Source organism: Diplodia seriata (assembly GCF_021436955.1).
Source record: "Diplodia seriata strain FDS-637 chromosome Unknown scaffold_7, whole genome shotgun sequence".
Lineage (NCBI taxonomy): Eukaryota > Fungi > Ascomycota > Dothideomycetes > Botryosphaeriales > Botryosphaeriaceae > Diplodia > Diplodia seriata.
In genome coordinates, this window is record NW_027117314.1 from 1,473,001 (window position 1) to 1,486,321 (window position 13,321).

General features: G+C 54.8%; 3 protein-coding genes across 3 annotated transcripts; 1 reads left to right on the forward strand and 2 right to left on the reverse strand.

The window, feature by feature from the left end:
• Nucleotides 1–254: 254 nt before the first annotated feature.
• Nucleotides 255–1,877, forward strand: SLS55_007202 (uncharacterized protein; the record flags this gene model as incomplete). The annotated part of the gene is made up of 2 exons (XM_066778623.1): nt 255–341; nt 396–1,877. 2 exons carry the CDS (start codon nt 255–257, stop codon nt 1,875–1,877), a joined length of 1,569 nt encoding a protein of 522 aa, XP_066631060.1.
• A 2,239-nt stretch (nt 1,878–4,116) lies between these two features.
• On the reverse strand, nt 4,117–5,774 carry SLS55_007203 (uncharacterized protein; the record flags this gene model as incomplete). Its single annotated transcript, XM_066778624.1, has 6 exons — nt 4,117–4,372; nt 4,729–4,915; nt 4,977–5,054; nt 5,127–5,264; nt 5,333–5,388; nt 5,452–5,774. The coding sequence occupies 6 exons, from the start codon at nt 5,772–5,774 to the stop codon at nt 4,117–4,119; spliced, it is 1,038 nt and encodes a 345-aa protein (XP_066631061.1).
• Nucleotides 5,775–11,477: 5,703 nt separating this feature from the next.
• SLS55_007204 (uncharacterized protein) lies at nt 11,478–12,924 on the reverse strand (the record flags this gene model as incomplete). Its single annotated transcript, XM_066778625.1, has 2 exons — nt 11,478–12,411; nt 12,473–12,924. The coding sequence occupies 2 exons, from the start codon at nt 12,922–12,924 to the stop codon at nt 11,478–11,480; spliced, it is 1,386 nt and encodes a 461-aa protein (XP_066631062.1).
• Nucleotides 12,925–13,321: the final 397 nt, after the last annotated feature.

Genomic DNA, 13,321 nt, shown 5'->3' on the forward strand with positions numbered 1-13,321 from the left:
GTGAGCCCCAGCCTCCAGGACCAGCCACGAGAAGCGCGCTGACACGCGCTCCAGCTAGGTGTATTCGTCGGACTGCTCTCGACCAGCATCCAGAGCGTCGGCCTGACCCTGCAGCGCAAATCCCACCTGCTCGAAGAAGAGAAGGAAGAGCACCATGTCCGCCGCCCGCCCTACAGACGCCGCCGGTGGCAGGTATGATACACATCTCACGATAGACCGCCGCCACTCGCTGATCCCGCGCGCCCCAGCTGGGCATGCTCATGTTCATTATTGCGAACCTGGTTGGCAGCACCATTCAGATCACCACGCTCCCGCTGCCCGTGCTGTCGACGTTGCAAGCGGTACGCCCTCCCCCCGCATAAGCAACACCAAACACGCCCCGCTGACAGCAACAGTCCGGCCTGGTCTTCAACTCGATATGCGCAAGCCTCATCCTGAGTGAGCCCTTCACCAGATTCTCCCTGTTCGGCACAATCCTTGTCGCAGCTGGCGCTGTCCTGATCGGCATCTTTGGCGCCCTGACGGAACCTTCCCATACTCTCGACCAACTCCTCGCCCTCCTCGCCCGTGCCGAGTTCCTCGTCTGGCTCTTCGCCACCTTTTTCATTACCATACTCCTTTTCATTGCACAATGGTTCTTGAAGCGGCTGTTTCACCGCCCTTCGCCCCTAGTGCGCCTCCTACGGGGCATGTCCTTTGGCGCTATGAGCGGCATTCTGTCCGCCCACTCCCTCCTGGTTGCCAAGTCTGCCGTCGAATTGCTGGTCCGGACTATCGTCGACAGGCACAACCAGTTTAACCGCTGGCAGTCCTGGGTCATCCTCCTCGGACTCGTGGCCTTGGCGCTTTCGCAGCTGTACTTTCTGCACCGCGGCCTCAAGCTTACTTCCACCAGCGTTCTTTACCCTTTCGTTTTCTGCATCTACAACATCATTGCCATTCTGGACGGCCTCATCTACTTCCGCCAGGCCTCGCGCTTGCCCGTGCGCGCCGCCATTCTGATCGCCGTTGGCGTTGTCATCTTGCTGGGAGGTGTGGCTGCGCTCAGCTGGCGCCTCGAGGACAAGGACCCAGTGGCCGCCAGTCACCAAAGGAAAGCTTCCCGGAATTCTTTCACCGGTGTGCCACCTCCTCGCACTGCTCTCACGCCTGGTCTGGGCTTTATCGACGCAGGAGGCTCCGACTCTGATGATGAGCAATCCCCCTATTCTGGCCCCACCCGCTTTGACGAAGAAGCACCGCTAGGCATTTCAAGCGCAAACAGAAAACGCAAGAGCAGTCATGCGGCTGGTGTTGGATCCGACGAGCAGAGTCCGTTGTTGGCCCGCACCAACACGGCGAATGCTGGCACTTTTAGTCAGGGAAGAGCAGGGAGACCCCGGCCGGCAAGTCTAGGCAAGATCCGTCGCATGACCATCTCGGAGGAGGCAGGGGAGATTTGGGACGAGTTGAATGACCGCACCAGCCCTGGTGGTCTGAACTCTCCGCTTGAGAGCAGAGGGCGTGGAAAAGCTAGAGCGCACGCAAGGGCAAGGTCGGGGACATTGCCGATTCTTCGCGAAAGCCGAAAGAACTCGTGGTGGGACAGTCTCACCTCTGGAGGCGCCAAGAAACCCGAGGCGGCACCTAGCCCGAGACCAAGATCGGGAGCAGGCGCAAGTGACTATGAAGACGAGGATCCTGCAGCAACGCTTCTGAGCCCCAGCCCAGACCGGAATCCCGGATGGTTCCGGACCATACGTCTTCCCCGGACAAGAAGCTACCCGGACAGGCGGGGCAACAGGGGGCCGTTCAGGTTGAGCTGGTGGAGCAGGAATCCGCAGAAAGACGATACCCCGTCGGAACCGGAGAGGCGAGATGGAGATGGCGATGATTGAAGCTTTTTACCCCTCTTCCTGTTGAACAACACAAGACTGGTTTTCGTTGGGTTTTTTTTATTATCTGCTTCTTCTCCCCTGTCTTTTACACCATCGTAGGAGCTTTTTTGCCCCGTTGAAAGCATGAACAAGATTTAGATCTGCAATGTGTCGCGGTTTGTCGCTGCAAACACACGCAAAGACTGGAATATACCCCCTCCCCCGCTACTACCCTACGTTTCAATTTTGGTTATGCATAGCGTGCTGGCTGGTCGAAACAAACAAACTTCACAATGGGAGAGATGCTTGCTTGCTTGCTTGCGAGGTGATGATCCTGTTTTCTGTCGTGATATCGGGGTGGGTGTGTGTGTGTGTGTGTGGGTGTGTGGGTGTGTGTCTGTGTGTCTGTGTGTCGTAGTAGGCTTAACACGCGCCCCCCGTCGCCCTTGCGTGCCTTTTGCTCCTCCGCGGGCAGAAAATGTTCCAGCGCTATGTATGCATGCTCCCAATCGAATATCTGAGGGTACCTTCCCAAGCCCGGCTATGTGGAAGTCGCTGAAATAACTCATGGTGTTGTTGCTACAGGAGGTTGTTCGCCGAAGTCCTGGATGGTGGGTTCCTGCCGATTTCCAGAGTCCGGACATACCAGCTTAGCGCGCAGAAAGACACCACGGATGACGGTCTCTGCAAATAGACGAAAGTTACCGGGCCTTGTGTCGATTGACGCCTCGCGATGATATCTGAAAGCTTGATAGTGCCAGCCAATCTCCTCCTTACGACGGCTGTCCGAATCTTCTTCTGTCCCGTATGCCTGTGAGGCGTTCGACTTTGACAGTCTGTCTCTAAAGGTTTATTCAATAAGAACACTCTGCAGTCTACTTGAAAAGCAGATTTTGCGTTTAATCCCCGGGTGCTTTGTTTCATTTGCGAGATATGGGTTTGGCCATGGTCTAGGTCGGCAGATTGCTACCATATTCGTCCCATCTATCGATGAATAAACATGTTTTAACCGTTGGGTGTTTCAGTTTCAACATGCCCTCAAATGCTTGTTATCAAGTTGTCAGGTCCCTTCGAATACTATCTCCTCGTCTAGAAGACAGACGTTTAGTCGAAATGTCATTACATAGTTGCGGGATGGCTTCTAAATTGCTGCTCCTTGATGGCGCAAAGAAAATATAGCGATGCCCGGGTTGCACCGTGGTCTGTCTAAAAGGCCATCTGTTCTTGGGTGCTGCAAGATGTATCTCACGAGGGTCGATTTTCCTACACCAAGTTCCTTCCGTTGACGCCCGATTTCGATCGGAACCAAGGTTTTAAGCCAGGATCACTGAGGGCGCAACGGAATCTAGAGTGGTATTGGGAAGACTTCGTAGTGAATCCGTTGTCAACTATGTGCAGCCGGAGCGAACTTGAATATGTGGATGAATGCTTTGGTCGGTCTTTGTTGAAACTTTTGGGGCCGCTCCATGTGTGAGGTTATTGGATCAAGATAGACAATATGAATTGTATCAGAGTCAGAACAGAGCCGAATCGTTATCGATTCATTCTTACGTTCCTCTGGCATTCTTATAGCTAGCTAGTTCTATGTCATGTGCGTGATTGACTAGCCTTGCCTTCCTATGCTTGGCATTGAGCTTCAATGGGTCCCAATGTCTGTCAGTGAGGCTAGCAGTCCGTCTCTTGACACCATGTTCCACGTCTAAAACTTTTAGATGAGTGATGAATCTTGTTCGTCCACCAGGGGCTGGGGGTTTAGTGTCTCCATCAGAGATGTCTGGAACTCCGTCTAGTTCAACACCACAACCGATGGTCTCAGTCACGCCACTCAGAAGCCGTCGGATGACAATTCAGTCAGTGTCATCCGTGGAGAATCAACCATCTCTGAATGGTTCTTGTCGATGTGATGTACACCTTCGTGCAATCGAGAGCATTCGTGAATGGCAGACAGCTTTCCTACCATCATCACTTCGGGGCCCGGTTCTGGTCCGCTTGCCTGGGCTTGGTTCCTATAGCAGGTCGACAAAAGTCCGTTGATAACTAACTGAGGATACTTGGTTGCGCAGTACGTGTGGTATTCATCTCGGAAAAAGAGATAGAGAGATGACCTAGAACCTTTTCCAGCTTTGCATCTCTGAACATGGCGAGGGCCGTAAGAAAGGTTCTCAACGAGCTTTCCTGTCAAGTACCTCTTGCCGACCATAGCGAGTAACTGCTCAGCCGCCGTTTGCGAGACTGCGATTGGTTTATAAGACGTGTAAAATTATACATACTTTACGACGAGCTCGTTGTCCTCGACCTCATTCATGACCATGGAATCCAAGAAGTAATGTGAGCACTCCTCGTACTTAAGACTCCAAGTCCACGATGACACGCCCTGGAAGCGTTGTTGGAGAAGGTCGATGGTTACGGTTGCGACCTTTGAACCGTCCGTCTTCGGGGTACCAAGACTCCGCGCGTGAGAGAAAACCTCGACCTTTGGGTCTTCGCTCTCAGAACTTAGAATGTTCCGTATGCTCCTTTGGAGTCCCGGGATATCGATGTTGAGCGAAAGGCGACGCACACGATACGTCATCAGCCCTCGCATCCGATGCCATGGCGGGAATGTGATGGTACTAAACAGCCTCCCTCTTAGAATATGAAAGATAAGGAGAGGGAGAGCATTGCACCCAGGATGTTTTCTGTCTCCTTGTAGGTTTGGTGATGGCTTTCGACGGTGTTTGATTTTCGAAGGAGGGGCACGGGGAAAACGCATCAATCACACCATCAGCACGAAACAATACACAAGATTTCCACCATCACCATCGAGCTCTTCATTAAGCTATATACAAAGAAGTCCGAAAAAGACATCACCTCACGGGACGTCAATATTTACGAAGAAGAGCACTCGGTCTTGGAGCCATCCTGATAGAAGTAGTCCTCGTTGATCTTGATCTCGTCGGCGTGCCAGGTCTTGCCGCCGTCGGAGGTGGAGAAGCCGTCGGAAGAGGCGCCGGTCAGGCTGAGGGTGTTGCCGAAGGCCTCGTCCGCCTGGTCGAGGTGGACGGTGACGTTCTTCCAGCCTGGGAAATACAATCAGTCTCACTGAACTTCCCCTCCAACGAAAGGATAAGCAAAACTTACTGTAGCCCTGGAGAGTGCCGCAGTCGGCGCCGTAGCACTCGTTTCCGGAGTAGAAGACCTCGAGCTTCATGCCGGGGTCTGTGCAATGGAAGTTGTCAGCAAACGAGAATCGATGGTGGGGGAGGGGGTGGGAGTGGGTGGGCCACGTACTATCCGACTGCTCGGAGATGAGCTTGCCGCCGTTCCACACCTTCTGGGTGATGTTGGTGCTGGCCTCGTCGACGGCGATTTCAAAGTCCAGCGACGTGCCGGGGGCGACGGGCTGGTAGGTCTGGCTGACCTGGCCGGCTGTTTTCTTGGTCAGTTCCTTGATCAAAAACGGAAAGACGACGACAAAAAGACGGGAAAAAACTTACAGGGATGGTACGCGCTGGCGGCGATGCACCAGTTCTCGTTGGTCGAGTCGCAGCCACTGCCATTCACCATCATCAGCACACACGCCCCCTCCCTCTCCCATTCGCACATGGTCACTCACGTAGCTTGCTGGTCCGGCGCCCAGTTGATGAGCGGCTGCACGAAGGACAGCTGCAGGACGTCCTTGCCGGTGGGGTTGGGCTGGGCGCCGATCCACAGCGCCAGCTCCTCGTTGACGGAGCCGCCGGTGGCGTAGCCGCACGGGATCTCGGGCGGCGCCATGGTGTACGTCGCCTTGGTGATGACGGCGCCGCCGCTGGTCGGCCCCGTGTAGAACATGTTGCCGAACTTGTAGTTGTCGATCCAGGACTCGTCCGAGGACTGGGCCGACGCCCTCAGCGCGAGGGAGAGGGCGGCGGCGGCCGAGACGGTGGTGGAACGCATGGTGTTGATGTGTGGTTTGGTGGTGAGAAGCCTGTCTCGATGTTGTTTGTTTAAAAATGAATGTTGGTTGGGCAGGTGCCGGCCTGGGAATGAATGACTGCTGCGGTGGTGAGTGAGATGGTGGTGGTGTCTCGCTGGGCGCGGGAGCTAAAGGCTGTTATAGAAGAATAGGATACGGGCTCAGCTGTTTCAAGTTACAGATTGATTAAGGGTGGGTTCCCGAAGCGGGAGTCTGGTCCCCACCCGGGCCGTGGAGCGAGATGTGCACAAGGTCAGTTGTTTGCCATTAGTCAACAAGAGCGTCCAATTCGTGAGAATCATGTAAAACATGGAGGTGCATGGACCAATGGGGGTTCGCCATGCTGCCGGCGCGCACCGACGCTGGAAGTTCCCGCGTAATTACATGTTGTTGCAACGGCGAAGCAGGGTGCCTGATCGCTGAGCAGTATTAGTTACGGGTGGCCGGACCGCCTGACGAGAGCTCCGGCATTGGTGTGTTTTTTTCTTTTTGTGACTTCACTGAATAGACGCCGAAGAGTGCAAGAAACGGAGGTGAGAGGACGAAACAAACGATCAAACGAGGTGAAACAGAGGCTTGTGCTGGATAGGCCTCGAAGACCGAGCCAATCAGGTATTTACGAACAAGGGGCTCGACGGAAATACTTGCAGGAGAGGCCGAGGCGGGGCAACAGCGGTAATTGATGAACGCCCATCGCCATTCCATGACAGCCCACACTGGTCCAAGCGCTCGGCAACTCACCCAGTGAGGCCAGCACCGGTGTCGTGCGCTCGCTTGCTCCGCATCGTCCTCGATAATCTTGCTACTCAAGCGACACGACAAGCTTTGGAGCATATGCCGAGGATCCCGTTCAGTCGACCATGGTCGACTCTGCAGTCTTCCATTGCTCCGCAGCCATTGAGCCCATCGTCTGCAGGCTTCCTTGTTCGTCGTGCGCTGCATACAGTTTCGCGGATGCAGATAAGAGAGAGACATGCATCAGTAACCATGAGAAGGGACTCCAAAGATAAGGGTCGAGTTCTGGGCCTGCAGATTCGCATCGAAGATGCACCAATGCTCACCACATATACACTGATGTTGACGCACAGGACGGCAGACGCTTTCTTGGAACGCAATGGGTTGTTGATCACAGAGATAAGAAACCGCAAGAGTCCAACATGAAGAGACAAGCATGGGAAAGACTGGAAACGACTGTCGTCAGGAGAAACATGCACCACACAAACTGCTCTTCTGCGCCCGCAATCCCCGCGAGTATCGACTCCGCAAGAAACTCATGAACGGTAATGATGAAGCCAAATTGCAGAGCCGACGATGAAATGGTAAAATCAACACAAACGCTAAGTCAACGAAATGCAGGTCGGCCTACAAGAGAGTCATCAGCCGCAGAAAAATAAATCACGAATAAGCCAAATCCGAACGCTCGGCGTACCCAGGCGGTCGAAAGGTGGAGAAATAAACGCCACAAAAAAGAAACCAGAAAATTGATGTGCGACGAGCCGAGCATGAAGATACGAGGGCTTGTGGCGCCGCAAATCATGCAGTGAGCGGGTACTGTTGTGATACCTTGGTTCTGGTCTCGGAACTTGGCAAGAAAATCTTCATTGACAATCCCAGCCACCTGTATTGAACAATCTGAATTGCGGCGGGAAAAGCACTCGCAGCATCCTTAGCTCCGACTTACTAGGGCGTCATGGTAGCTGATGACCGCTCAGACAAGTCAGTGGTAGTTACGGCGGTGAGTCACAGCGCTGAAGGCGTGATTACGATGCACCAAGCTGAGAGCACCCAAATGAGGGACGCTAGTTCAAAAGTATGATGCCATGCTGCATTTTTTCTCTTTCGTCTTCTACAGACGTCGTAATTAACTATGCGAAAAGAACAAATGTAAACTCGCCATTAGATAGTGAAACCAGAGCTGATGTGCGAGATAATGGGTGGCTTACCCGTGATACTCGAAGAGGATGAATTCCAAATGCTGTATCTTGGCGAGCTGACCAGAACCGAAAAAAGAAAGGTGGCCACGCGAGCACAGTCACTTCCATGGTGCCCTTTAGCTTGCTCCAGTAGTCGTGTATGTTAAGTCTGGTCTTGAATACAAGAGAAGACTCCATAAAGTTCGGCTCCGGGGACCGTTTCGACCAATGCATCAACCCCATCAGTTCTAGCTAGCATAGAAGGCTTCGATGAATTCGTAATTTTTTCTTTTTTTGGCCAAGAAAGAGGCAAAGAGGCATATGAGCCATTGTAGATTTATCAAGCCTCGCAATGTATGAATTCATGCGCTGTATTATTTGCTTTTAATGGAAGAAAACTGCTCGTTTGGTAAAAATAGCATCTTAGTATCCTGATGCGTTGCGTATGTCGTATTTAATTCGAACTGCCGGTGCCATTTGTCAACCGCTCGGCACTCCGCACCAAAGCTACGTTTTGCGATCAAATGGCGGAGCCACATCACACACAGGGTACGTTGGACAACGTCCATACCATACATATGCGTATAATGACTGAACATTAATGTAGATTCTGGACTTCAAGAAGCAATCGAGCAATATCGTCAGGATGCTGTCGAGAGCAGAAATCGCTTGTTACCGCCGGAAAGGAAACATCCTTGGGACGGAAATGCACACAGTTACCAAATGTGGGTTCGCGTATGGTCTTCTCCAGAAGCTGAGGACCGAATCCGCAATTCCGAAAATGCCATCGACCTATTCATGAAATCCCGAGGCTCTTCGATTACGGAGGCTGAGCACCCGCACAAGCGATTGATCATGCTTGAAGGAATGGAGGCGAACCTTGTGAATGTGATAGGAGCGGACCTTCACATACCTCCAGCATTCTTTCTGGCACACTGCGACGAATGGACGGATCTGAGCGTCATGGATCACGCGCATCCAGAACAGCGCACCTCGAGATCCTGGAAAGTGCCGATACCGCAAGTCCGACTTTTGCCTCCGGAGTTCTTTGCTGATAAGGCCTATGGCAATTACACCCTTGAGATTGGCGACAGCGGCAACTTCAACCGTTCAACACTACAACTGAGCAAGGAGAGTCGTTCCGTCCATTTTATAATCTTCATCTCTTTCTGGGGCCAGCGGCATGAGGGTAACTCTTGGACAGGTAGGTTCCCATCAACCGTTTACCAGGCCAAACTTTCACTGATATCCTTTTAGCCGTCATAGTCACCGACTCCCGGAAAGCGCAGATACGGCACCAAAAAAGTGGCAAGGTTTATGAACTTGAAAATCGTGGATACAACCGCCAACTTCTGTCAGAGTTCTCGGTCAACTCGCCTTGTGAGAGGTATCCAAGCTGGCAAATATCAGAGCCAGCGCATACCCAGTCATGCGCGGATCTCATACGGAAAATGTATGACCCACAAATATTCTTCGACGACCCGTTCTCTGCAACAATCTACGTTCGTCGCTTCATACTCTCCGTATGGGAAGAATGGATGGGCCATGAGCTTGCCGATATTCACGACGGTGAGCTTGCTGACCTCCTCAAACACAGTGGATCAAAAGCGTTTGAGCACCACGCAGGAGAGGACAGTAAAATTCTCATGGATTACCAACGGATGGCAGACACATCCCACAGAATCAGGGTCCACAAGAGAGCAGTGAAGGCAATCAGCTGGGCCTTCCGCAACGACGCCAAGGACAACAAACAATCGGAGAGGGAGGAAGAGAGGAACAAACAATCGGACAGGGAGGAAGAGAGGAACAAACAATCGGACAGGGAGGAAGAGAGGAGGGCTTGGAGCATTCTTGAGGAGAAACTAAGCCTCCTCGAAGCACAGCTCGGTGAATGGATGGGCATGTTTGCTCAGCGTGCATCCATGGCGGAAGCCCTCGAAGCCAACAGGCAGGCACGCAGTGCTGGCCAACTGACAAAACTTGCGACAGTTGCCGTCCCGTTTAGTATCGTCGCGGCCGTGTTTTCCATGGGTGGCAAATTTGCCGCTGGCCAGCCTCTGTTTCCTGTATTCTGGGCTATCACGCTGCCGGTTACCTTCGTGTTGCTTCTCTGGGTGATTCACGGAAACACGATTATGGTGTGGTGGAAGACACGAGGGAAGGAGAAGCCGCAAAGAAAACGGAGGGAGGTGCAAAAAGCGTGGAGCGTGCTAGGTTGGAAACTGTCTCTCAATTTCTCCGCACAGCCCGACGAGGAAAAAGGAGAAGGAATGCGGCGCTGGGAGACGTAGTGTTGGATCATAGATGGGAATGGCCCATGCGAGGGAGGTAATGTTTTTTCTTCTTCTGGGGGGTGTTGGCATAATAAACATGTATATTCATTCGAGGCATATACGTGATAGCGAATTTCCCTATCATGGCATCAACAGTTGCCAAATCGCATTGACACAAGTGGCACGTTCCACTCCCTCCCCCTTCTTCCTCGGCTCGCCTCGCCCCCATCCCGTCGGCAGATCGGCAGTTTGTCTCGCGAGATCGATCTTCACCACAGCGCTTCTTTTTTCCATTTTTCCAAGCTTCCCACTCCATACCCTCCTTGCTCCCCGCACCCTATCCCCCTCGTCCATTTTCTATCGCTGCAGGATGCGATGCGATGCGACGCGATGCGGCAACAACAGCATTACTATTGGCGCATTGCATGCATGGCGGACACGAGCGCCCAGGGTGTGGGACAAAGATAGCAGGGGGCGCCAGCCAGCAGGATCGATTCCCCTCCCTGGTCGCTCGTATACGAGAGTTGCAGCAGGCAGGATCGATTGCGACTCTGCAGAGCAGGGAGCGAGCGAGCGAGGAATCAATCGGTCGCAGCAGATAAACAAGCGATTGCGAAATTGCAGCGAAGAATCCTGCTTGCTTTCGACCGAGGAGGGTGAGGAGACGAGGAAGAAGAACGAGCGCTGTCAGTTCCCCCCCACTTTCCTTTCTCCCCACGCCTGACGCTGCACGCCACGCCACGCCATGCCCAACAGGGTTGGCTGGCTGGCTGGCTGGTCGTGTTCGCACTCCCCCAGCCTCCACCCCAAAATCCCGCCGACCGGAGAAAATCACACATTGCCAGCGCTTGCGGAGACGCGGAGAAAAAAAATGTCTCGCCGTCGCACGATGGAGATACCCACAGCAATATGTGTAGGGCCAACGTCCATCCATCGTCGACACAACTGCCACGGCCACGACGCAAAACGAACGGGAAAAGAGAGAACGAAGGGAGCGCACCGTAGCGCCACTTTCTCTCCATCGCAACCGTTTCATCATTACCCGCGCGAAGGCAGAAAAACGTGGCTGGCCGCTAGCCAGCAACGTTACTTACCCGGCGGCTTTCTCATCACCTTTATTTAGCCAGCCAGCCAACCAGCCCCGCCACCGACCGCCGATTGTTGCCGGACTGAAGTATCTCGCGGGTGTACCTGAAGCCACGCGTGCGCGATGGCTGGCTGAGTCTGCAGTGCTTAATCGCACACCTTTTTTTTCGAGTCGAAGTTGATACAGTCTATTGTTCTCGTGATTTCGTGATATATCGGAAGCGCGGCAAACAGGAGGAAAAAAAAAAGAATTAGTGAGGCCCGCTCGTTGTCCCCAGTCCGGCCAGACTCCTGATCCTCCGAGATCCCCGCCATCCCGTCGCGCCGTGCCTTCTAACGTGTGTACGGTTTCCCAGCGCCCTTAGTCATCAATCAAAGAGAAGAGGAATGCGAAAAGGGAAGAGAGATCAGATCAGCAGCCGTTATACCCCTTCTGCTGCCACATCTTCACGCTCTTGACCAGCATCTCGCCCTTGTCGGCCCAGGTGGGATACCACTGGTCGCGGGCGTTCCAGAAGTCGCGCTTGGCCGTCGCGCTCTGGTCGACCCACGGCTTGCCGGCCTTGCCGTCCTTGAACCAGCCGTTGGTGCCGCCGACGGCGACGTTGATGATGAGGTAGAAGTCCTGATCGAAGGGAGTCGCCTTGGAGGAATCGGCGCCGCCCCACGGGTTGACGAGCCTCGTGCCGTTGGTGTCGGACAGCGGGAAGCGGCCCTTGTCCCAGAAGGGCACGTCGAAGTTGTTGTACATGACCTGGATGATGCGCGTGTCGACGTAGGTGAAGACGTAGCGCTCGCTCCACTCCATGCCGAACGTGTGGAAGCCGGCCGCGTACGTTGTGAGCTTCGCCTTGCGCTTGACGTTGGCCGTCCACCACGCGTCGTTCTCGACGTCGGGCCCGAAGTGCAGCGCGCTGCTGATGATGTTGTTGCCGCCCGTCGGGTACGAGAGGTTGTTGCCCCGCCCCTCCATGATGTCGATCTCGCCCGACCGCGGCCACGACCCGTACTTGGCGTCCGTTGGCAGCATCCAGATGGCCGGCCACAGCCAGTCGCCCGCCGGCAGCTGCGCCGTCACCTCGACCCGCCCGAACTTGATGTTGGCCCCTACCTTGGTGTTGATGCGCGCCGACTTGACCGGGTTGACGATGGTGCCGTTGGTCGTGTTGGTCGCCGTCACGCAGCTGGACCAGCCCGTCCCCGTGCACGTGCCCGCGTCCAGCAGGTTGATGACGTTGTTGGTGTCGACGAGCTTCTGGTCCTGCAGCGTCGGCTTGAGGTGGAGGACGCCGTCCTGCACGAACGCGTTCTCGTCCGTGTCCGTCGTCATCTCGAACTGACCGTTGCTGTGGTGGGTGGGCACGTCAGCACAACTGTAGAGACGATGACAGCCGCCGAGGAACTTACCCGAATCCGCCCACCTCGACCTCCTTGGTCCAGACCTTGCTGTTCCAGCCGTTGGCGAAGTCGTCGTCGAGCACGGGACAGTACTCGTGGTTGATGACGTTGCGCAGGCCGTCCCAGATGAGCACGCCGGTGACGCCCAGGCCGATCAGGATGCCGATGAGCGGGATGATGGTGGCCCACTTGGCCTTGGGATCCTTCTTCTCTTTCCACGGCTGCTCGACGCTGCCCTTTTTGATGCGTCTGGACCGGAAGAATCTCTGGGTGGTGACGCCGGGGCCGCCGAAGTCGTAGAAGGAGCCGGTCGTCGAGGCGGGCATCGATCCGTAGGGGGTAGCGAACGGGTTGGAGGGAGGGCCATTGCGGGGGGTCGAGGCGGCCGGGGCAATGCGGTCACTGTCAGGCGTGCTGGGGCGGGGCGTGGTAGTCGTCGTTGTTGTGGCAGTCCCGGACATGGTAGCGAGAGTGGGAGCACTCGAGTGCCCGTACAAGAAAAAAAGCGATGGTCGGTTACGGCTTGTCCCAGGGAAACGAGAGGAAGGCTTTAAAGGAAAGGCAAAGCCACGGCGGCGGGAATGGTTCAAGATAAGCTTCCCTCTCAGCACACAGATTGGGAGGGGTGGTCCGATGGCCCAAGGCCCAGAGCGGCGCGGAGGACCAGCTGGACTGATCCATCACGCCCGGTTCTGCAGCCGAGATGGTCAGAGGCGAAGTCCAGGCGGCGACGGGCAGCCAAGGCGAGGATGCGCACAAGGGAGCGGGCGATATGAAGGGCGACACGGCCAGATGCGGAAAGGCCACTGGCTGGACTTGGCCCTACGGGTATCGGACCCCTGCCGCGGAGCGGGAGCA